Source organism: Rissa tridactyla, chromosome 1, assembly GCF_028500815.1.
Source record: "Rissa tridactyla isolate bRisTri1 chromosome 1, bRisTri1.patW.cur.20221130, whole genome shotgun sequence".
Classification (NCBI taxonomy): domain Eukaryota; kingdom Metazoa; phylum Chordata; class Aves; order Charadriiformes; family Laridae; genus Rissa; species Rissa tridactyla.
In genome coordinates this window covers 9,914,518-9,939,241 of record NC_071466.1, presented here as the reverse complement: position 1 = coordinate 9,939,241, position 24,724 = coordinate 9,914,518, and the positions used below count along the sequence as shown (strand labels likewise).

General features: G+C 54.6%; 1 protein-coding gene across 1 annotated transcript in view; it reads right to left on the bottom strand.

Annotated features, from left to right (window-relative positions):
- LOC128901080 (neuronal acetylcholine receptor subunit alpha-7-like) overlaps nucleotides 1-18,492 on the bottom strand; it is a gene marked incomplete at its 3' end in the record, with an annotated part of 90,684 nt that extends 72,192 nt beyond the window's left edge. Inside the window, exon 1 of the mRNA XM_054182861.1 lies at nucleotides 18,445-18,492. Within this exon, the coding sequence (XP_054038836.1) occupies nucleotides 18,445-18,492 (48 nt within the window). The remainder of the gene's footprint in view (nucleotides 1-18,444) is intronic.
- Nucleotides 18,493-24,724: the final 6,232 nt, after the last annotated feature.

Sequence of the window (24,724 nt, the reverse complement as noted above, 5' to 3'; positions counted from 1 at the left end):
CAAGAAGGCCAACAGCATTCTGTCTTGTATGAGGAATAGGGTGGCCAGCAGGAGTAGGGAAGGGATCGTTCCTCTGTACTCGGCACTGGTGAGGCCTCACCTGGAGTGCTCTGTTCAGTTCTGGGCCCCTCTGTACAAGAGGGACCTTGAAGTGCTGCAGCGTGTCCAGAGGAGAGCTACCAGGCTGGTGAGGGGTCTGGAGACCAAGTCATATGAGGAGAGGCTGAGGGAGCTGGGCATGTTTAGTTTGGAGAAAAGGAGGCTGAGGGGAGACCTCATTGCCCTCCACAAGTCCCTGAAAGGAGGTTGGAGAGAGGTGGGTGTTGGCCTCTTCTCCCAGGTGAACAATGACAGGACCAGAGGAAATGGTCTGAAGCTGCGGCAGGGGAGGTTTAGATTAGATAGTAGGAAGAATTACTTCACTGAAAGAGTGGTCAGGCACTGGAACGACCTGCCCAGGGAGGTGGTTGAGTCACCATCCCTAGAGGTGTTTAAGAAACGCCTAGATTTGGCACTTCAGGGCATGCTCTAGTGGTGTGTACCTGAGATGCTGGCCCGTATAGGTGGGGAGTAGGACATATTCTCTTCAAGTTGCTGGACCTTTCGGGACAGTTTCTCCACAGCTGGGACAAGGCGGGAAGAGAGACTTTCTTCATATCGCCGGAGCCGGCCAGCCACCTTATCCACCGTTGGTCCCTCTTCGCCTTTCCATTCCATTACTGCCAGTGAGTTGGCATATGACGATGGTGCGCTTCGTACAAACTTCCGCCACATGGGCCTTGTGCATTGCACCTCATCAGGGTCTGTGGGTAAGTCTGCATTGTCCGAGTCATAATAAATCATCTCCCGCACGGCTAATTCTCTCAGGTACTGGATACCTCTTTCCATGGTAGTCCTCTTGCTTGGTTGACATACAACATCTTCACTGAAGGGGTACCTCTCCCTCACGCCTGACAGGAGTCGTTGGCAGAGGCTGAGGGCTTGGGTCTTCTTTCCAATTGCCTTGTCAATGCCGCCTTCCCTAGACAGGGATCCCAGCTGCCTGGCTTCCCTACCCTCTAATTCCAGGCTACTGGCCCCGTTATCCCAACAGCGAAGCAGCCAGGTGACAATGTGCTCGCCTGAAAGTGGGCTAAAATCTTCTCGCATATCCCACGGCTCACTCAAGGATAGGGATCAGGTAATTATCTCTGGTTCTGCCCCTTCCTCCTCTTCTCATGATGGCCCTGGTTCATCATCATCTCTTACTAAGCGAACTGATTTCTTCGTGTACTTCTTCTGTATGGGGGCAACTGATACTGGCACGGGTTGGTTCCCTAGTTCAGCGGCAGTGTCTGCCACAGGGCTTGCAGTAGCCGCAGTGTCTGTCGGTCTGGTCTCCATCTCTTTCCCCTGAGGGTGCTGCATAACACTGAGCAGTGCCTGGTAGACAGTGGCCAGGGCCCAGCACAGTGCGGTGAGTTGTGCCTCTCTGGAAGAGCCCCAGTATTTCCCCTGCAGATATTCTACTCCTCTCTCAGGGTCCTGTAATTGTTCAGGGGCAGAGCATTGGAGTCCCAGAGCATTGGAGGCGAGAAGTTCTCTAGGTACCTGCCCCTGTTCTCCCACATGCCATGCCACCCCTGCCTGTCCAGCCTCAGAGCCTCAGAGCTGGGGAGGGACTCTGGATGAGGGAGGGGAGCCATGGGACGAGGGGGAAGGGGTTTCCACTGCAAGAGGGGAGATTGGGTTGAGATCTCGGGCAGAAATTCTTGGCTGTGAGGGCGGTGAGCCCCTGGCCCAGGTTGCCCAGAGAAGCTGTGGCTGCCCCATCCCTGGAGGGGTTCAAGGCCAGGTTGGCCGGGGCTTGGAGCAAGCTGGGCTGGTGGGAGGTGTCCCTGCCCAGGGCAGGGGGGTGGAATGAGATGATCTTTAAGGTCCCATCCCACCCAAACCATTCTGTGATTCTATATCTATATATCAGCACCCAGACAACTGCTCGGGGGGCCGTGACCCCTCAACCCTGCAGCTGGGGCAGCCCCGGCCGAGTCAGGTTCCCGCTCTCAGGCTCCTCTTCCCTGGCGCTGGTGGAGCTTCCACCCTGCAGGTCCATGAAGTGCCAAGGGGGGCTCAGGACGAGCCACCCTCATGGGGCACCCGTGGCCACCACTGTCCCTAGGGGCAGTGAGTCCACAGGGCCATCAGGCAGCATTGCCCAGGACCAGCACACTCATGAGGAAGACCATGAGGAAGAAGACCCACATGAAGAAGCGGTCTATCACCTTGGACACCTTCTTCCACTCGCCGGTCCGGCACTGGGAGGCTTGGTGATGCCGGCAGCAGCCGGCGACGTAGCCCACGTTCCTCAGCAGGCCATCGTGGTGGCACAGGCAGCGGTCCCGGGGACAGCCCCCTGCCTCGGCACCCACCTCCCGCTCCATGGGGCTCTCCCCCGGCCCCCCAGTGTCCTCCCTGCCCGCCCGCCTGCCCAGCACCCGCCGGGGGCTCTTGCAGCTCTCGCCTGCCTCGTAGACACAGCAGAGCCGGGCCATGTGGTGGAGGATGAGCCACCTGGCCCAGGGGGGCACGGGCCGGGCCCCCGGGCCGCAGTGGTGGACGTTCATGATGAAGATGGTCAGCGCGGTGGAGGCCGTGATCATGGTCATGGTGGCGATGTAGTACTTCCCTGCGTGGGTAATGGGTGGTGATGCCGCAGCGGGGTGGGGAGAGACCCCTGCCCACTTCCCCGCATCGAAACCCCCCCTGGCATGGAATCCATCGGGTCCCCGGTGTGCAGCCGGTTGTGGAGGTCGATCTGGTTCCCATTGTAGGTCCAGGAGCCGAAGGTGAGGCGGCACCGCTGCCCGTCAAAGGGGAAGTAGGAGACATCCACCTTGCAGGAGCTCTTGGTGATGGCGGGCGAGTCCCACGTGATGTGCCCGTCGGAGCGCAGCACCACGTTGGTCTCCACCGAGCCGCCAAAGCCGTCGTCGGTGCTGGGGGAGGGATCGCTGTGGGGCCAGGATGGCCCCGAGCCCCATGTGGGGCAAGGGTCTGCGGGGCCGGGGCCGAGCACTGGTCCCCAACCCCGTGTCCCCTCCCCACGTCACCCCCAGGAAGAGGGGGCTCGCTGCCCCTGGTCACCCCCGTGGTGGCACATCCCAGCTGCCAGGTGGGTGGCACACCAGGCTGATGCCAGCACCTCCTGCCGCCGCCTTCTCACCCAGTCGAGGTGACCGTCTCCCCACATCCCCCACACCAGGACCCCCCCTGCTCCCCGTTGGCAACACCCCCAGCCCCAGCCTCAGCCCCCCCAGCTCCGGGAGCAGCCGGGGGGTGGGGGAGGGCGAGCAGCACCCACTCGTTGTAGAGGATGATGATGTGCGGCCGCCAGACGTAGCTGCTGGGGATGCGGATGCTGTCGATGCCGCCGTAAGCGTCCTTGTCCCAGGCGAGGTGGGCGTCCAGCCAGGCCTGACGGACCCACAGGTAGGAGGTGAGGACCTGGTCCCTCTCCTCCTGCCGAGGGCAGAGGGTGGGGGACGGGGACGGGGACAGACCTCGCTGCCCCCCTGTGGAATAAATACTACATTGGCTAAAAACACAAAAGTACAGCATTGTTCACACAGGAAGGAAAAGTAGAAAATCAAGAGGCTTCTGAGGGAGAAAACAGCCGCAGCTGGCATGAAGAATACAACACCTGTGGTTCCCTGATAAGCTACATGAGGTACGGGACGGGATGCAATTATTCCGCGGCTTTACCTTAGGATGTATAGCGGATACGGGAATGGGATGATACCAGGAAACAGATAAGCTGCCAATTAGCTGCCCGCTCCATACTCGGAGCCAACATTTTGCCAAATTTTGATGAAATGCTGTCCTTTGTGCGAACTTTGCTCATTAGAATGTCATTATAATACCAAAACACACCTCCACCCCGAAGGCTACCCGCCTCCAAGGTGCGACCGCTCCTTCTTGAGCCTGCGCCCTGAGCTTCTCGTAAACTAGACCTTTAATTGTGAAGCGAGAAAAATTTACACCACTCATGGTAAAAGTATGTATGACTAAAGTCACTCAAACTCCACCTCGAAGATAACAAATAGTAGAAAAACAGCCCGAGAGAGGGGGGATACCCAGGGAAGACACCATCGCAAAGAATTCCATCACTGGCTTCTGGGAGCAGGCGACGGGCTGAGCCTCTCTTCCCCCCCACAGGGACGCCTTTGGGTAAGACCTAGATTATACCGAGGGCTTCCTCGGGAAACTCAGAAATTTCTCTAGAGACTCTCTTTTCTACATGTATAGCCAGGCTGTATCGTTAGAACTTTGTCCCGCGTTTTGTAGATGTAACAATACTTTCATTTGCACGTGCTTTGCAGACAGTGTATTTATCACCGGCTGCCCTAAGAACCTATCTATCTGTTGCTTAAATAAACTGCACTTTTTTTTTTAAGTAGCTCGTTCTTTTGGTTTCTCACCGAACGCGACCAAAGACTCGAGAGTGGCCGTGCTAGTTCATGAGCACGACTAGACGGAAGGTGCAGTCCACTAGTAGTGTATCCAAATCGTAACACTTTAATACACATTAAATGCCATTGGGCTGATAGTGCTGAATTGGGCATCCCTCAGGATTTAAACCCAGCCGCACCTGGCCTCCCACCTCGGTGAGGAGTGTTAGAACACAAGGGGGTTCCTTTTCTGCCAAAACCGCTTTGCCCCTTTCCATGCGACACCCCCGACCCGCCCCCTGGGCCCCAGCCTGGCGGCCTCTGCAAGGGTCCCGAGGGCTGGGCTGCCTTTGGGGGGTTGCGCTGGTCTGGGGGGGCTGGGCAGGGTCGAGCTGGATGCCAGCGGTCCCAGCTCATTTTGGGGAGGGCTGTGCTGCTTTGGGGGGGTTGGAGAGAGCTGAGCCAGTTTCCAGTGATCCCAGCTCATTTGGGGGAGGACTGGCTCATGTTAAGCTGGCCGGCCACCAGCACCCCCAGGTCCTTTTCTGCGGGGCAGCTTTCCAGCCACTCTTCCCCAAGCCCCTGGCGTTGCTTGGGGTTGTTGTGACCAAAATGCAGGACCCGGCCCTTGGCCTTATTAAACCTCATCCAATTGGCCTTGGCCCATCCCTCCAGCCTGTCCAGGGCCCTCTGGAGAGCCTTCCTTCCCTCAAGCAGATCAACACTCCCTCCTAGCTTGGTGTCATCTGCAAACTCACTGAGGGTGCATTATTGTTACACATAATAACAGATGATCTGATAAAGATACTAAACGCAATAATAGACATTGTCTCTCTCTTCAGGTGGGGTGTAATGCACAAGGGGCAAGGGCCCCCCCATCTCCACAAGAGAGTCGGCATTACTGTAGCACATACTGTTGTCATTACACAAAACTGATTCTCTGCTCCTGTCAAGGGACAAAACTGATCTGCTGACAGTCACAGGGATAGAGAAAATATTGACTTTTTTATTGGTTGACAAGAGGGGCACCCCAGGGGGTTCCCAGCCCCACACCTCCCAGCCATTAGGGGAAATTTCTGAAGCAGATGCAGCGCGGCCGGCAGCCAGCTCTGGCCATGGACTGTCTGGCCATGGCAGTCTGGCCATGGGCTCGCCGCGCTGCTGCCTCTCCCCCCACGACCTGAAAATGCGCAAGAGGTCAAGTAGACCTCTTGCGTGGTCCTTGTTGGCAGTTCCAGTGGGGACTCCCGGCACAGGGCTGGCCCTGGCTCCTGCACCCTCCCCTTGACAGCCCTGGGGGGATGGCGGGGTCCTGAGTAGTCGAGTGCTGCCAGCTCCGCCATCCCACCAGGACAGGCCTCCGGGAAGGGTAGAGGGAGCTGAAGGAAGAGCAGCCTCTGTCTGTCATTGGGTTCATGGTGGCCAGCAGGGCCCATGGGGAGAGGGGCTTCCTGTTCAAGGCCTCCGCACTCGCCCTGCAGAGGAGGAGAAAGAGACCCCGCTGCACCCCAGACCCCAGAAGAACCCGCAGGCAGCACCCCTCCTTGGCCGGTGGGCAGGGCTGCCCAGTGCAGGCAGGGGCAGGGCACGGGGTGAGGGTCTGGGGCAGCATCTGGGGTCTCCCCCACACTCACCGCTTCTCCTGCTTCGAATGGGATTTCTCCACTCCTCCATCCACTGTCTGAGAAGCTGCGGAGGGAGGAGACAGAGTGAGCGGCCAGCAGCTGCCGGCACAGCCCCGGCTCAGGGCTGCCGTGGGGTGTAGGACATTTGCAGGGTGCTCGGTGCTGGGGCCACTCACCGCTCTGCTTCTCTGGCCGGGCTCTTGTCTTCCTTGTCCGACGCTTCTTCTTCTTCTTCACTTCTGCAAGGTCCCCAGAGCTGGGTGAGATGGGAGCCCCAACCAGTCCCACACCACAGCCACCCACACCACTCCACGCCATCCCTCGCCACCCCACGCCGCAGCACAGTGTGGTGCAGCACAGTGTGGTGCAACAGTCACCTACCTGAAGCCGCTTGCTCTGCAGCAGAGATGAGAATATGCTGAGCCCTGTCATGATCAGGATGAGAGGGCCCAGGGGAGACAAGGCATCAGAGCGCCCATGGCACGGACTCCAGTGTGGCTGCAGTGCTCCGAGTCACCACCACAGAACCGCGATGTAGCTCCCCAGTGTCCTCCTGGGTCCTTGTTTTTCCCCAATTCCCCTTCCCGGTTGGGGAGGGGTCATCGGGTGAGAGAGTAGTTGTCTAAAGGACAATAAATTGTGGTGGGTTTCTCAAAGCATAACGAGCAGGAGAGGGAGAAAGGGAGAAAAGGAGAGGGAGAAAAGGAGAGGGAGAAAAGGAGAGGGAGAAAAGGAGAGGGAGAAAAGGAGAGGGAGAAAAGGAGAGGGAGAAAAGGAGAGGGAGAAAAGGAGAGGGAGAAAAGGAGAGGGAGAAAAGGAGAGGGAGAAAAGGAGAGGGAGAAGGGCCCCACCCCTTCAGGGCATGGTTTGGGTAGGAATGGACCTTAAAGCCCACCCAGTGCCACCCCCTGCCCTGGGCAGGGACACCTCCCACCAGCCCAGCTTGCTCCAAGCCCCGGCCAACCTGGCCTTGAACCCCTCCAGGGATGGGGCAGCCACAGCTTCTCTGGGCAACCTGGGCCAGGGGCTCACCGCCCTCACAGCCAAGAATTTCTGCCTGAGATCTCAGCTCAGTCTCCCCTCTTGCAGTGGAAAACCCTTCCCCCTCGTCCCGTGGCTCCCCTCCCTCATCCAGAGTCCCTCCCCAGCTTTCCTGGAGCCCCTTGAGGGACTGGAAGGGGCTCCAAGGTCTCCGCGGAGCCTTCTCTTCTCTTCTCCAGGCTGAACGTTTCATCGAATCACAGAATTTCAGAGTTGGAAGGGACCTCTAGAGATCATCTATCCAACTCCCCTGCTAAAGCAGCATTGCCCACAGCACACTACTCAAGACTGCAGCCAGGCACGTCTTGAAAGTCTCCAGAGAAGGAGACTCCACAACCTCCCTGGGCAGCCTCTTCCAGTGCGCTCTCACCCTCACCGTGAAGAAGTTTTTCCTCATGTTTGATCGGAACTTCCTCTGTTCCAGCTTGTGCCCGTTACCCCTCGTCCTCTTACTGGCAGCCACTGAAAAGAGTCTGCCTCCATCCTCCTTCAGCCCACCCTTCAGATACTTGTAAACATTAATAAGGTCTCCCCGCAGCCTTCTCTTCTCCAGGCTGAACAACCCCAACTCTCTGCTGCTCTGCCCTCTCCCTGACGCTCCGCAGCCTTTCTGCTCCCTCTTTGACCTCTGCCGCCAGGCCGAGCGGATCAGCCGCCTGCTCGCACCTCACGCACCCGGCATCCCTTCTACCCTCCGCTACCCGGCAGAGGTGAAGGCGCTCCCTGCAGACACAGCCCGGGGGGGCTGCAGGCGTCCAGGGGGGCTCTGTCTGCGTGGCCGCGTCTCCTCTGGAAAGTGCGCAACACGCGGGAGGCTGCGCCTTTCGGGCACAGGCCATGGCTGAGCTCCCCCGCCTCGCCCTGCCTCGGCGTCCCGCGCGAGCTCAACTCCCGCGCGAAATCCCGCGCGAGCTCAACTCTCGCGTGACCTCCCGCGCCCTGGCTGCTCGCCCCGCTCCCGCTCCCGCTCCCGCTCGCCGCCCTCCCCGGGGCCGCCTTTGACGGGGGTGGGGTCTGGCCGCGGCGGCTGCAGGCCCCGCCCCCGCCTCGCCCCCCGCCCTCGCGCCAGCTGCGGCCGAGCTGCGGGTGCCCGCGGGCGAGCTGCGCTTCCCCGCCGCTGCCCGGGCTTGTGCCGGCCTCAGCACAACCCGCCTGGGTGATGCTGCCTCGAAGGGAGCCGGGAGAGACCTGGGAGCCGCCCCCCCCCCGGCACTGCCTGGTGGCCCCCGCAGCCCCCGCCCTCTCTCCCCAGCTGTGGCTGAGCCCGTCCCCGCCGGACGGGGGCTGAGATGGGGCTGGGGACCCCCCTGCCGCTGCCGGGACCTGGCTGTGCCTGGGGGCCCTGCTGGGACCCCCCTGTGAGAAATAAGTTCCGGTCCTAATGAAATAGGCTCAGGCAGAATCCTCTGGGAGGCACATTTTCATTCACGCTCTTGCAAGAGCGGGTGACCTAGCAAGTAGGCACACTTTCCGTTCTTGAAACACCACACCTTTTTATTTCCTAATCCCGGCCCAATTTTTCCCTCTCCTCTTTCCCGTTGGTTGGGTACTCCAGGGTTCACGGTCTGTGCGAGGCGCCTAAAATTCTTCCCGCATGTCCTGCCGCTGTTTGCTTCTCTTCATGCTACACCTAAAGAGATTATCTGACTAGTTTATTTCCTTCCTTTTTGGTAACAAAAAAATTGCTCCATGTCATTAGCCCTGGTTAAATGTATGACTACCCTTCCAGACGCTAATCCAGTAGGAATCACTTTGTCCTTTTGTCTGTGTGATAAGAGATGTTCTACAAGCCTTTGCTGGAGCCTCTTTGTCTCAGTCATTCCCTTACCGTGTCACCTCTGATGGAAACGGCTTTTCTCCTCTGCAAAAGCAACACCTGCCTTTCTTACAATTTCCCCCTTTCCTTTCTCATAATCTTATTGTCTTTTGCATTTCCAGGGCATGGTTCCATATGAGGCCTCTGGAGCCGACAGCGTGATGTTACATTCTTCTTCTTCTCGACAGTTTTTATTGTCTTCTAGATGAAGCATTTTCCCAGGGTATGGGGGAGGGTCTACTTCCATTCGTTTCGTGAGGGCAGTTTCAATTAATCGTTGAACTAATCCTCGCACACAGGGAATGATACAGCGTCCGACAGCCGCTAACATTCCCGCTACCGTTATAAGAGAAGTCAATATTGATACCACCATACCTTTCCGTTTCCCAAACCGGGAATCCAGCCAACTTGTCAGTGAGGTGTCTATTCCAGAGTTCTCAGCTAACTCATCAGCTAGACTGGTGAGCCCTTGAAGGGCTTTAGTTATAGCACCATCTGGAGCTGTATTGTTGGGGATGAAGGTGCAGCACCGGTTCCCTAACATTACACACACACCTCCCTTCTCTGCTAAGATCACGTCCGGGGCAATCCTATTTTCCCATGCCATCCGCTGGTTGCATCCAATCGTTCAGCTATTCCTTTCAAAGCATCTCTGGTATAATTAATAAACCTTTGCTGGTTATAGTACATATAATTTATCCAATCTACATTTTTGCTTATAGTTATCCACCAGAAAAAGACAGACTCGAATCCTGCTCCTGTCTGATTCCTTGCTTTGTGTTCATCTGGGACTCCTCTAGGGACTCCAATGGGATCTATATATATCCGTTCATCAAAGGATACACCCACACTTCTTTCTACTCTACTGCCTGAGCTCAGGGTTCCTGTTCCTTTTTCAAATGCTAGGGTGAATGGTATTGCCAATTGTACCATTCCACATGTACCTTTCCAGTTAGCCGGCAACACAGATCGCAAGGTCTTCCCTCCACAATACCACCAGAGATCCACCCAAGGCACTCGTATCGCTGAGTAGTTTCCTTTTACATCCTTGGTCCCATTCAGAGTTTCAGTGCACAGGGTAAATCCCCCCCCAGGTTTGGTAGCATTCACACCCTGCCGTGAGAGGCACGCTGGATGGTTACCAATTGCTGTGGAAAATGCTGGTGGCACTTTAACATCTCTAGATTCCAAGGCAGGAAACAGTAAGGAAAGTGAATGACAAGCCTCGTTTCCCCAGGCCGTCCTTTCTTGGTATAATGCTATCATACACCACATCCCTAGGGAATCTTTCGTCCACCCTAAGGGAAAAGGGACAATCTGTGCTGTGGGCCTTCCTGAGGCACAAGCAGAGCAATTGCTTTGGTTCAAACTATTAACAGTATATTTTACCCATTCTACCCAAGCATTCGTCTCACCGTACCCTGTCTCAATCTCAAATGTTTGTCTAAGATCTGTAATCTCAGCAACCGTTACCAAAGCTGGATCATTCAGTGGTTCCCACTGTTGTATTACTGGGAGTTTTAGTAGTCATAGCTGTCCCTTCTGCTTAACTGCTATTTTCCAGTAGGTCTATTCTAAATCTTCCCCTTGGCTCTCTTCCAGACACATCTGCTCCTATTCCATACCTCAGGTTAGCTGTATCGTCCCTCTGGGTTATAGTTATCAACCGAGGAGTCCATTCAAAAAGGCCACGCTCTGGGGAAGGTGATCCTTTGTAAAAATGTATTTTCTTTTTGAGAGGGTAATAATAAGAAGACTTGAACCACTTGTCATCAATGGCCCACCCTCCAATTTGGGTGGTCCACCACGCTTCACTCCATCGATCACAAGGTGCAGCCTCCTGATATCCCTCTGCGACCCTCCAAATTTCTGGGAACAGGTAACTGTTTTCACCACTCAACCGTCTTTGGGCCTCTAGCTTCCCACACTTCAGTACTTGACAGGCATCAAAGCGTACAGTCTGTGGGGTATCTCCTTTAGTGATATTTATGATAAGCCTAACCGGGTAATCTGGGTGTGCACTTCGTAGGTGATCTAGGTGTACACTCCAGCTTCCTAGTGGGAAGCTCAACACCGCCCCTATGACCAGTATCATCGCAAAACGCTTCTTAAAATTCATGGCATGCACAGATTTATGTCTCCCAACTGGATCATCCCGCCCCAACCCACGGCTTATTGTCTCTTTAGGGTTACTCGCAGTGGGCTGTCAGTAGAATGTACAGTCCACCGTTCTACCGGATCTGTTGGCGGGGGTTCAACTGCTCCTTTTTGCTGAGTGTAGTGAGCCCATCCTTTTTCTGCTGCCCTTACTGCGGTTTCAGTAGTGAGGAGGACTTGGAATGGTCCTTCCCACTCCGGTTGTAGCTTACTCTCCGTCCAGGATTTGACTAGTACCCAGTCCCCTGGTTTATACGGATGGACGACAAATTCCAACGGCAGAGTTTGAGCAAGAAATCCTTTATTTCTGAGGAGAGAGAAAGAAGACGACAACCCCAGTATACGGTTCTTAAGAAACATATCTTTAGTTTCAAAAGTGGGCAAGTCTTCTCTGTTACCCATATAAGGTAGTCCAAAAAGCGTCTCATAGGGCGAGAGACCTGTATCTTTTCTAGAAGCCTGGATCCTCAACAATGCTATGGGTAAACATTTAGTCCGTGGTAATTTCGACAATTGTCTCTTACTGAATTGTCTCTTAATGGTCTGGTTCATCCTCAACTTTTCCTGATGACGGGGGATGCTAGGGGATATGAAATTCCCACACCATCCCTAAACTTTCCAGAATTCCTTGAAGGATTTTAGATAAAATGACTGCCGCGATCTGAGTTTCTATTCTCCACTAACCCGTATCTGGGAATAATCTGTTCGAGTATTATCTTAATTACCCCTGCTGCAGTAGCTGACGCCAAGGGGTAGGCTTCCACCCATCCAGTAAGACGGTCCACTAGGACTAAAAGATCTTTTCGCCTGCCTGTTGGTGGTAGTTCACTGAAGTCTACCTGTATACTTTGGAATGGTCTCAAGCCGGGCTCTCCTCCTCCCAAAGATTGCTTTCTCAAGGCTTTCTTGTTTACTTTCTTACAAATAGCACATCCCTCACAAATTTGTTTGGCTATTGTGTATATGCCAAAGCACCTGTACTTCCACAAAACTATTCGCACGTTGCATGCGTTCCCCAATGGCTTCCCTGTTGTAACACTGTCACTGTTTCTCTCATTGTTTGTTGACCATTTCCCTTCCGTCAGGCAGAATCCATTTACCACCTTTCTCCACTGCCCCTGCTTCTGTCATTGCTTCTCCTGCCCCAAGGCTGCCTCTTTTGCCACCTTGTCCGCTAATCTGTTTCCCCTTGCGGTAATGAATTGTCTCTCTGGTGACCTTTAACATGTAAAGCTGCTATTTCACTTGGTATTAATATATTAGCTAACACCTGCTGTGTAAGTTCTTTGTGTAAAAGTTCTTTCCCTTTGCTGTTTATTAGTCCTCGTTCTTCCCAAATTTTACCAAAGGTATGCACTACCCCAAAGGCATAGCGAGACTCTGTGTATATTGTTCCTTCTCCTTTCTCCAGTTAATTTAAGTGCCTGGTTTAAGGTATACATCTCACATATTTGAGCGGACCGTGCACTAGGTAATTTTTCAGATGCTTTTACTTGTTGGTGTCGCGTAAAAAGGGCTGTAGTTTCCATATTTGTCTGTCAGAGTCCCGGACTTTCACTGATTTACTATCAGAGTCCCACCACAGGACTTTCACTGAATCAGATTCACAAATAATCGAAATTAGTTGTTTTATTGAGAGCGACAGAACAGACTTGAGATTGCCGTTGATAAATTCACTAACTACAATAGCGCTAATTACTTCAGGTTAACATTGCTAGCAAAAATAATGATAGTACAGCAACCCGGGGTAACATTCACCAGAGGGTGAAAGGCGCAGCGCTTACCCAGAAAGGCGTCCCTGCCTGGGGCGGAGGGAGAGAACACAGCCCGTCGACTGGTCCGTCACGTATCAAGTTTCTTCTCTCCCAATTTAACAGTCATTTTCTCCATCCTTTTATCCCCAGACTTACAAGGTTTCCCTCCCCTAGGTGACGTGTAGTATGATTGGGGTGGAGAGACGAGTGCTGTAGTCATATATGTTTAGCATGATCTCTAAAAGCTTCATTAGCATATACAGGGGCGTCAACTTTAATATGCATTTCACAGGTAAGGAGGCAAAGGTCAATTACCAGACATGGCAGCCTCTCAAGGAAACAAAGAGCTACACGAGGTCTCTTGATTTTACTGTCTCTGCTGATGAAAAGCAGGGCTGTCCTGGCTCCCCAAGACTACCCCGTCATTTATGTAGCCTGTGATAGCCAGACAAGCCTTCACTCCCCTGGGTTGCACAAGAGATAGCAAAGCCAGTCTTAATTGCTCTTTGAGCACAGAGACTTCACCTCATTATCCACATTCCACAGTCGACTCACTCCATGCACCACCGCATAGCCATTACACCTCTCTCCTTCTATCCCTCTTGAAGGACCGTCTACGAACAAATGAAGACCCCCAGATAGGGGTTCTTCCCTTAAGTCAGATCGTGTCCTAGTCTGGTACTCAATTACATCTATGCATTCGTGTGTAAGTTCTTCATCCTTTGCCTCTATTTTTTTCACAAAAAGCTCACTGGGTTAAGGCAAGGGCGGGTAGTTAAAATCAAATCATCCTTTTCAATTAAAATTCCTTCATACTTCAGTATTCTTGAATTGGTTAGCCGTTTTCCCGTGGTTTGGGCTAAAATGATTTTTACTTGGTGAGGGGTGCTAACTTCTATCATTCCCCTGGCCACCCTCAGGAGACCAGATCTGAGAGTTTAGATGAACAGGCCACTGGCTGCCGCTTATCCCCCCCCACTCTTGAGTTCCTAACGCAGCCCCTTTGTCTACAGTTACAAATAGTTGAAAAGATTTCTTCAAAGAAGATAAGGCTAAAACTGGAGCTCTGATTAGGCTCTGTTTTCAATCTTACACTAAATCCTCCTCTTCTTCTGTCCAAACCAATACATTCGGATCTTCAGCTAACAGTTTGGAATATAGTCCTTTAGTCTTTTGAGCATACTCCTCTATCCACAGTCTACAGTACCCAGTCAGCCCCCAAAATTTTCTCAGTTCCCTCTTGGTCTTTGGCAGAGGTAAGTCTACTATTCCTTTGATCCTCTCAGGATTTATAGGATTTATTTTTTCGACTCCCTTCACTGACTACATGTCCCAAGTACTTCACTTCTGTTTCCACCTATTGCAATTTTTTTTATTTTTTTTTTTTGAGACCCTCAAACCTTACTGTCCCAAAAAGCTCAGTAACTCATTCGTGGCTTCTTTTACCCTGCCTTCTTCCTCCCCAGATACCAATAATCATCCACATACTGAAGCAGGGCTACTCCCGATGGAGGGCTGGATTGTTCAAGCACTTGTTCTAACACTTGCCAAGCAAATTAGGGGATTCTGTAAATCCCACAATGATAACACCCTACCGGTGAACCTCGAGCTGCTGGTAGGAGCGGTCGGGGCAGTCCTCGTCCCCTGTTATTCACCCCTCTCCCTCGCCCCCAAGTAACAGCCTAAGGGGTCCCACTTCGGGGATTCAATTTCTTTGTCGATTGAAACATCACCGACGGTCTGGGCTGCGAACATATAAAATGGATTTGGGCGTTCCTGAATCTATTCATCTTGACCCAGCAAAAAACATATTCACCTTCTTCAACTTCCTTATTAGTCCTTATTATTCACATACATGTTTAAAGTCTGACAGACCCAGTCTTCATCAGATCCAAATTTGGGCCAAAATACACTAGGAGGTCTTATGGGTTCTTTGGTCCAAACAAATTCAAATGCAAATGCAAACGTGTCCCACCTGGGACACCTCTGGGATCCTCTAAGACAGACACAGGACCCCTAGGACACCCCTGAGACCCTTCCCAGGATGTCCACGGCCCCCCCGTCCGCCCCCGGCTCCTCCGGTATGCGGTCCGAACAAAACAAATCATTTTCTTTTTATCTTTATCCCTTGTACAAGAAGAATCATTCCGAAACCTCAGCATTCTCCCCTAAAGGACTGTCTGGGGCAATGTTCCCGGGGTCTTTCTTAGTATCCCCTTTTTCATCCCTAGGCCTAGAATCCTTATTTCCCATTCTGAACAGAGACTTTTCTTACACCCCTTCCTTTCGCTTCGTCCTTCTCCGGCTGCGCCCCTCGCGGGACTACAGAACCGCGGACCCCGACTCCACACTCGCTTCGTACCGCAGTACGTCTCAGTCACTCACACACAAGTCTCTTAGAATGTCCCGACCACCAAGGCAATACTTTAACGGTCCGATTTTTCTTACCTTGGTCCGTGCACGGAGTTGCCTGGTCGTACTCTCTGTGCCGACTGCACCTATCCCTTTTCCCCCTGTGGTTCACAGAGTCTGCTGTACAACTGGGTCTCGAGATCTTAGTCGATTCCTCCCGGAATCCCTGCGACGATCCACGAGACCGTTGAAAACAACGGGACGCGTCTTCCCGTCCTTCAGCAACACGGACTCCCAAGAAGATGACTTCTGCTCCCGGACGAGCCCCCAAATTGTGAGAAATAAGTTCCGGTCCGAATGAAATAGGCTCAGGCAGAATCCTCTGGGAGGCACATTTTCGTTCACGCTCTTGCAAGAGCGGGTGACCTAGCAAGTAGGCACACTTTCCGTTCTTGAAACACCACACCTTTTTATTTCCTAATCCCGGCCCAATTTTTCCCTCCCCTCTTTCCCGTTGGTTGGGTACTCCAGGGTTCACGGTCTGTGCGAGGCGCCTAAAATTCTTCCCGCATGTCCTGCCGCTGTTTGCTTCTCTTTATGCTACACCTAAAGAGATTATCTGACTAGTTTATTTCCTTCCTTTTTGGTAACAAAAAAATTGCTCCATGTCATTAGCCCTGGTTAAATGTATGACTACCCTTCCAGACACTAATCCAGTAGGAATCACTTTGTCCTTTTGTCTGTGTGATAAGAGATGTTCTACAAGCCTTTGCTGGAGCCTCTTTGTCTCAGTCATTCCCTTATCGTGTCACCTCTGATGGAAACGGCTTTTCTCCTCTGCAAAAGCAACACCTGCCTTTCTTACACCCCTGAGCGGAGTTGGCGCAGGGCTGGGGTCTCGGTGGGACCCCCGTCCCCGCTGCCCTGCGCTTTCCATGCTGCCTGGCCCCTTTGCCTTCCTCCTCGGCCGCTGGGGCTGCCCTGGCCGGGCTCCCTCCTCGCCCCGGGGCTCCCCGCGGGGACAGCGGCTCCTTCCCCTCGCCATGTCCCCCCAGCCGGGTCCCTGCACTCAGCCGGGGGCGGTGCTGCTGCCCCCCCGCGCTCCCCTCGCTACGGCCATCCCTGCTGCCAGCGTCTGTGCGCCATCCCAGCCAGCCCGAGGGCACTCCGTGTCCCCCGCACCCTGTTCCGGCTGCCCCAGCGCCTCCGGCTCTCATCCCCAGGTTCCCCCATCACCCACGGGTGTCCCCCCGGGTTTGGCCACCGTCCCCCTCCCCACCAGCTGATCAGTCCCCTCCACCGGTGACAAGATGGCATGAGCCCCGAGGCCTCCGACAGCCAGTCTGTGGGGTGTGGGGCAGGGATGGGGACGAGGGGCCCAGCCCCCCCCGGCACAGGCTGTCGGGCAGGGTGAGCGCGGACCAGCCGCCGTCGCTGTCGCAGGAGAAGAGCCAGAGGTCACTCAGCCAGAGCTGATGGAGTCGTTATTTTATTGAGGACGGATCAGTAAATGCAGGGGGGTGAGATATTCCGTAAGCCCGGATGGATCGGCAGGAAATGCTCCGCTATTTACCGCACGCGGGGTTTGGGTGGGATACAAAGGTCATGACGTCGGTTTCCCATATGTATCTTAAATGTCACAGGTATGCAAAGGTACGGTGTCTCTCAGCCTCGAGGGGTCCCCTTGAGAGGGGTCCCTGCTCCAGGGGACAGTCCCCACCTGGGCAGGGGGAGCTCCACAGACCCGATGGCTGCGGGTGTTTAGAGCATCGAGGGGTTGAGTCGTAGTCGGGTTTTCTGCTGCGTTCAGGCTGTTTCAGCCACTTACCAGCCCGATCTCCAGCCGAAACAGGGCTGGTTTTTGGTTTTGGTGCTGAGCTCTCGCTGACGGCCTCATGCAAGAGCATTAACTTGGGTTTGGCTGAGCATCTGCCTGCACCCAAGTGCGGTTCGCTCACACAGCAGGGCTGCACCCCTCACCGTCCCCTACCCGCGCAACAACCTGCACCCGCCCCTGAACGTGGCGGCTTCCCCTTGTGCGGCTCCAACGGCAGCTTCCCCTTCAAATTCCCCCGCTTCAACCCGGCGAGAGCCCTGCAGCTGCTGTGGGACCCTGCCAGCCACCCGCGGCACCCAAGTGCTGCCCCACACCCGCCATGGGTGCTATGGTGGACCCCAGCACTGACCTGCCCTGCCCTGGGTGGGCAGCAGCCCCAGAGCTCCACGAGCCCCGCACTCTGTCACCAAAGGCGTCAAGGTCCAAACCCCTCCGTCCCTCCTGGGCACCATCCTGGCCCCAGCCAGCACCCGGAGGGGACGGGGTGGGGGCTGCCCTACTCCCCTGGGACCCTCAGCAGGGCTGCCGGACACTGGAGTGGCGTCTCGGGGGGCTGCAGCAGACCCGGCCCCTGGCCAGGCAGGGTGGCAGGCACCGGTGGGGACACAGGAGGAGCGGAAGGTGTCTCTGTATATATATATATATATATGTGGTCCGGAGGAGGTCCCGGAGATGCTGGGAGGGCTGGAGGCCCTCTGCTGTGAGGACAGGCTGAGAGAGTTGGGGGCGTTCAGGCTGGAGAAAGAAAGCTCCGTGGAGAACTTGGAGCCCCTTCCAGTCCCTCAAGGGGCTCCAGCAAAGCTGGGGAGGGACTCTGGATGAGGGAGGGGAGCCATGGGACGAGGGGGAAGGGGTTTCCACTGCAAGAGGGGAGATTGAGCTGAGGTCTGAGGCAGAAATTCTTGGCTGTGAGGGCGGTGAGCCCCTGGCCCAGGTTGCCGAGAGAAGCTGTGGCTGCCCCATCCCTGGAGGGGTTCAAGGCCAGGTTGGCCGGGGCTTGGAGCAAGCTGGGCTGGTGGGAGGTGTCCCTGCCCAGGGCAGGGGGGTGGAATGAGATGATCTTTAAGGTCCCTTCCCACCCAAACCATTCTGTGGTTCTATATCTATATGTCACCACCCAGACAACTGCTCGGGGGGCCGTGACCCCTCAACCCTGCAGCTGGGGCAGCCCCGGCCGAGTCAGGTTCCCGCTCTCAGGCTCCTCTTCCCTGGCGCTGGTGGATCTTCCACCCTGCAGGTCCACGAAGGGCCAAGGGGTGCTCAGGATGAGCCACCCTCATGGGGCACCGGTGGCCACCACTGTCCCTGGGGGCAGTGAGTACACAGGGCCATCATGCAGCATTGCCCAGGACCAGCACGCTCATGAGGACGACCATGAGGAAGAAGACGCACATGAAGAAGCGGTCCATCACCTTGGACACCTTCTTCCTCTCACCCGTCCGGCACTGGGAGGCTCGGTGGTGCCAGAAGCAGCCGGCGACATAGCCCACGTTCCTCAGCAGGTCATTGTGGTGGCACAAGCAGCAGTGCCGGGGACAGCCCCCTGCCTTGGTACCCACCTCCCCCTCCGTGCGGCTCTCCCCTGGACCCCCAGTGTCCTCCCTGCCCGCCTGCCTGCCCGGCACCCACCGGGGGCTCTTGCAGCTCTCGTCCACCTCGTAGACGCTGCAGAGCCCGGCCATGTGGGCCACAGTTAGCAAAGGGCACCTGGCTAGTTCACACCAGGGGATCTAATAATTGACTGGTCCTGCCCAATCAGAACTTCCACGTACCGTAGAAGGGGATAAAGTCCCCGTAGTGCACATGAAGAGTGTGTCAGGGAAGACAGTCTGGGTTAGTCCGGCCTCGGGCAAAAGCAAACCCATCTCTGGGATTGCTTTCACTTAAGGAAGAGAGAACTAGAGCAGGGCAGGTTTAGATTAGGCATTAGGAAGAAGTTCTTTACAACGAGGGTGGTGAGACACTGGCCCAGGTTGCCCAGAGAGGTGGTGGAGGCCCCATCCCTGGAGACATTCAAGGAGGGACTTCATGAGGCTCGGAGCAACCTGATCTAGTTGAAGATGTCCCTGCTTACTGCAGGGGGGTGGGACTAGATGGCATTTAAAGGTCCCTTCCAACCCAACACCACCTATGGTTCTCTAAGGCCCTGGGGGCACTTTGACGGTGATGCAGAAGGATGGGGAGCTCTGATATGCACCTCATAGAATCATAGAATCTTCATGGTTGGAAGGGACCTTTGAGATCATCGAGTCCAACCATACACACACAAAAAAACCCCCTACAATCTCTGCCACTAGAGCATGCCCTGAAGTGCCAAATCTAGGCGTTTCTTAAACACCTCTAGGGATGGTGACTCAACCACCTCCCTGGGCAGGTCATTCCAATGCCTGACCACTCTTTCAGTGAAGTAATTCTTCCTACTATCTAATCTAAACCTCCCCTGCCGCAGCTTCAGACCATTTCCTCTGGTCCTGTCATTATTCACCTGGGAGAAGAGGCCAACACCCACCTCTCTCCAACCTCCTTTCAGGGACTTGTGGAGGGCAATGAGGTCTCCCCTCAGCCTCCTCTTCTCCAAACTAAACATGCCCAGCTCCCTCAGCCTCTCCTCATATGACTTGGTCTCCAGACCCCTCACCAGCCTGGTAGCTCTCCTCTGGACACGCTCCAGCACTTCAAGGTCCCTCTTGTACAGAGGGGCCCCGAACTGAACACAGCACTCGAGGTGAGGCCTCACCAGTGCCGAGTACAGAGGCACGGTCACTTCCCTGCTCCTGCTGGCCACGCTATTCCTCATACAAGCCAGAATGCTGTTGGCCTTCTTGGCCACCTGGGCACACTGCTGGCTCATGTTAAGCTGGCCGGCCACCAGCACCCCCAGGTCCTTTTCTGCGGGGCAGCTTTCCAGCCACTCTTCCCCAAGCCCCTAGCGTTGCTTGGGGTTGTTGTGACCGAAATGCAGGACCCGGCCCTTGGCCTTATTAAACCTCATCCAATTGGCCTTGGCCCATCCCTCCAGCCTGTCCAGGGCCCTCTGGAGAGCCTTCCTTCCCTCAAGCAGATCAACACTCCCACCTAGCTTGGTGTCATCTGCAAACCTACCGAGGGTGCACTCAATCCCCTCATCCAGATCATTGATAAAGATTTTAAACAAAACTGGCCCCAAAACTGAGCCCTGAGGGACACCACTGGTGACCGGCCGCCAAGAGGATTTCACCCCACTAATCACAACTCTCTGGGCACGGCCATCCAGCCAGTTTTTAACCCAGCAAAGAGTACACTTGTCTATGCCACGATTCGCCAGCTTCTCCAGGAGAATGCTGTGGGGGACGGTGTCAAAGGCCTTACCAAAGTCCAGAGAGACAACGTCCACAGCCTTCCCCGCATCCAGCAGGCAGCTCACATGGTCATAGAGATCAGGTTGGTTAAGCAGGACCTCCCTTTCCTAAAGCCATGCTGGCTGGCCCTGATTCCGTGGCTGCCCTGCACTTGCCGTGAGAGCTCACTCAAGATGATCCTCTCCATGATCTTCACTGGTACCGAGGTCAGGCTCATAGGCTTCTAGTTCCCCGGATCCTCCTTCCGACCCTTCTTGTAGATGGGTGTCACATTAGCCACCCTCCAGTCATCTGGTACCTGCCCTGTTGACCAGGATTGTTGATAAATGATGGAGAGAGGCTTGGTGAGCTCTCCCGCCAGCTCCCTGAGTACTCTTGGGTGAATCCCATCCGGCCCCCTAGACTTATGTACGTCTAGGTGCAGAAGCAGATCATCGACTCCTTCCTCCTGGATTATGGGTGGGTTGTTCTGCTCTCCATCCTTACCTTCCAGCTCAGGCGGTCGAACACCCTGGGGATAGCTGGTGTGACTATTGAAGGCGGAGGCAAAGAAGGCATGAAGTATCTCAGCCTTCTCCTCGTCCTTGGTTGCAACTTTCCCCCCTGCATCCAGTAAGGGACGGTGATTCTCCCTGGCTTTCTTTTTGCTGATGTATTTATAAAAGCTTTTTTTGTTGTCCTTAATGTTAGTGGCCAAGTTGAGCTCCAGCTGGGCTTTTGCCTTCCTAATTTTCTCTCTGTAGAACCTAACGAGATCTCTGTACTCCTCCTGAGTTGCCTGTCCCTTCTTCCAGAGGTGGTAAACCCTCCTTTCATTCCTAAGTCCCATCAGAAGTTCCTTATTCATCCAGACTGGCCATTTTCCCCGCCCTTTAGACTTGCGACACTTGGGGACAGCCTGCTCCTGGGCCTTTAAGATTTCCTTCTTGAAGAGTGTCCAGCCTTCCTGGACCCCTTTGCCCTTCAGGACTGTCTCCCAAGGGACCCTCTCAACCAGCGTCCTGAACAAGCCAAAGTCCACCCTCCAGAAGTCCAAGGTGGAGGTTTTGCTAAGCCCCTTCCTTACATCGCTACGAATTGAAAACTTGACCATTTCATGATCACTAAACCCAAGACGACCTCCGACCACCACATCTCCCAGTAGTCCTTCTCTGTTTATCAACAGTAGGTCTAGCAAGGCACTTCCCCTGGTAGGCTCACGTACCAGTTGTGTCAGGAAGTTATCTTCCATGCACTCGAGGAACCTCCTAGCCTGCCTGCTCTCTGCTGTGTTATATTTCCAGCAGATACCCGGCAGGTTGAAGTCCCCAACCGGAACAAGGGCTGGCGATTGCGAGGCTTCAGCCAGCCGCTTATAGAATACTTCATCTGTGTCCTCATCCTGGTCGGGTGGTCTATAGCATACTCCCAGCACAACATCTCCCTTATTTCCCTTCCCCTTCAACCTTACCCATAAACACTCGACTTTATCATCACTGGAATCTAGCTCTATACAATCAAAACACTCCCTGACGTACAGAGCCACACCCCCGCCTCTCCTTCCTTGCCTATCCCTTCTGAAGAGCTTATAGCCATCCATCGCAGCATTCCAGTCGTGACAGTCATCCCACCACGTTTCCGTGATGGCAGCTACATCATAGCTTTCCTGCCGCACAACGGCTTCCAGCTCATCCCGTTTGTTGCCCATGCTACGTGCACTCGTGTAGATGCACTTGAGCTGGGCTACCGATTGCGTCCCCATCCTTGGTCCTTTATCCCTAGGCTCATTACTACCGGGCCTGGTTTTATCCCCTTCCCCCTTCGATTCTAGTTTAAAGCCCTGTCCATGAGCCTTGCTAACTCTCGGCCTAGTCCCCTTTTCCCCTTTTGGGATAGGCTTTTCCCATTCTTAGCGAGCAGGCCCGGTGTCCTGCAGATCAAACTATGATCGCTGAACCCAAAGCCCTGCTCGTAGCACCAGTTTCGGGGCCAGGTGTTGATCTGTCCGATTTTCTTGTTCACCCATTCGTCAGTCCCCAAAGCTGGAAGGGCAGAGGAGAACACAATTTGTGCTCCCGAACCCTTGACAAGCCGTCCCGAGGCCCTGAAATCTTTCTTCATTGCCCTCAGACTTCTACTCTCCAGGTCCTCGCTATCTGCCTGTAAGATCAAAAGAGGGTCATAATCTGAGGGCCGTATCAGGCCAGGAAGCTTCCTGGCTATATCCTTAACACGGGCCCCAGGGAGGCAGCAGAGCTCCCTGTGGGAGGGGTCCGGCCTGCATATGGGACCCTCAGTTCCCCTCAGAATGGACCCCCCTATGACTATTGCCCTCCTCCTGCTCTTCACAGAAGCAGTCTTAATGCGTGGAGCTGGCTGCTTTGGCAACTCCCTGGATGGGGCCATGTCAGTATCCTTAGTTCCCTCATCATCTATCTCCAGAGGCCCATATCTGTTCTGTACGGGCGCCTGGGGGGGCCCTTGTGCATTACACCCCACCCTAAGGGATAGACAACTTCTGTTACCGTTAGAAGATGCTGCACCCTCAGCTCATGCCATGATCTTATTTGACATATTGGAAATTATCCCAGGTACGAGAGTAGATCCAAAGACAATTTCTAGAAAGCTTTGCAGATCCCGGCTGTTCCTTGGAAGCTCTGCAGCGCAACAGAACCTAAAGAGCGCTGTCAGCAACCATCAGGCCGTGTGCTTCCCTCAGGCGTGCAAAGACCTGATGCTCATTGACGCGGGTCAAGGCTGTCGCACACCTTTGGTGGCACATCCTGCGTGACACCAAAGGCCTGTGACATGGGCACCAGTTAATTTACATCTGCTGTAGACGTTTGTGTGTTGCCAAAAGGGAGCAGAACCACGAGTGCAGGCTGATGCAGGCTACAGCTCCGCAAGCAAACAGGGTGTACAGACTCTTCTCCTCATACACAGATTTCCCTGCAAAAGGGTGGGGTTCAGAAACATCGGAAAGGATAAGCAAGTTACCAGTTACTAAACGTGAACATGTCTAACTAGAAGAAGCCTAAAGCGGTTTCACAAAACTGAGGTTTTCCTGCCTGAAAAACTCTTTGTGCTCACAGCTGACATTCCAGCACCAGTATTTTGGGTGTTTTAGCTTTTTATGAGGGCAACCTGACATCGGCCTGACAGTGAAGACTGGCATAACGGGCATCGCAACTGGACAGGGACAACGACCTCAACCAGGCTAGAGTGGAACACCGCAGTGGCTCGCTTATGAAAATGACCCTCAGGACATAACACTGAAGTGGTCAGGAATTCCTCCTGCTGAGCGCTGCTATGCAGAAGGCCTGGAGGATCACTTTGCTTAGCTTTGTGATACCGCGGTGAGATGTCCCTCTGGGTTCCCGTACCTGCAGAACACGCCAGGAGGCTGGGAGGAGGTTGGTGAGGGTGCGTCTCATTCTCCAGCCTGGGTCTCTGAAACTGTAGCTCCGCAGACTCTTATGCTGCTGACTGGCATCTCCGCTAGCAGGATCCTGGCTAGGTGATCGTGCTTCGTGACTCTTTCAAAGAAGAAGTTCAGGCGCAGTTTTGGGGCTCCCTTGGCCAAGTTGGCCCACGACGTTCCTCTGACCACTTGCCCATGAGGGTCGTGGATATGACATTGGATATTCAAGGTGCACAGGGAATGAGCGCTGTGCTCCCGCAGGGAGTGCGAGTCAGCCCACCAAGTTTCCGTGATGGCGACTACGTCATAGCTGTCCTGCTGCACAATGGTTGGACTCCATGATCTCAAATGTCGTTTCCAACCATGAAGATTCTATGATTCTATGATCTCCATGGGAGAGTTGGGATTACTGTAGCATATACTGTTGTCCTTACACAAAACTGATTCTCTGCTCCTGTCAAGGGACAAAACTGATCTGCTGACAGTCACAGGGATAGAGAAAATATTGACTTTTTTATTGGTTGACAAGAGGGGCACCCCAGGGGGTTCCCGGCCCCACCCTTCCCACCCATTGGGGGAAATTGCTGAAACAGACACGGCGCGTCCGGCAGCAGCGTCTCCAGCAGTCCTTCAGGCGGTGCCAGAGCCAGGTGCAGCACTGACACAGGCACCGTCCTAGCGGGCACAGCCCTGGGGACGCCTGGTCACACTCCCTGTCCATGACCTCGCCGTGCTGCTGCCTCTCCTCCTCCAAGGTCTTGACAGTGTCCAAGAGCTCCAAGTAGAGCAACTTGTCGTCCGTGGCCTTGGCTGGGGGGCTGCTGGGCGGCGGAAGCACAGTCATGGGGCTCTGCGCCCTGTCCCTCCTCCCTTCCGCATCCGTGGGGGTGCTCCTGCCTGAGCCTGGGGGGCTGCTGGTGCTTGGCCCCATGGAGTTGTTCTTGCCCGGCCCCGTCTTGCTGTTTCTCTTCACTTCC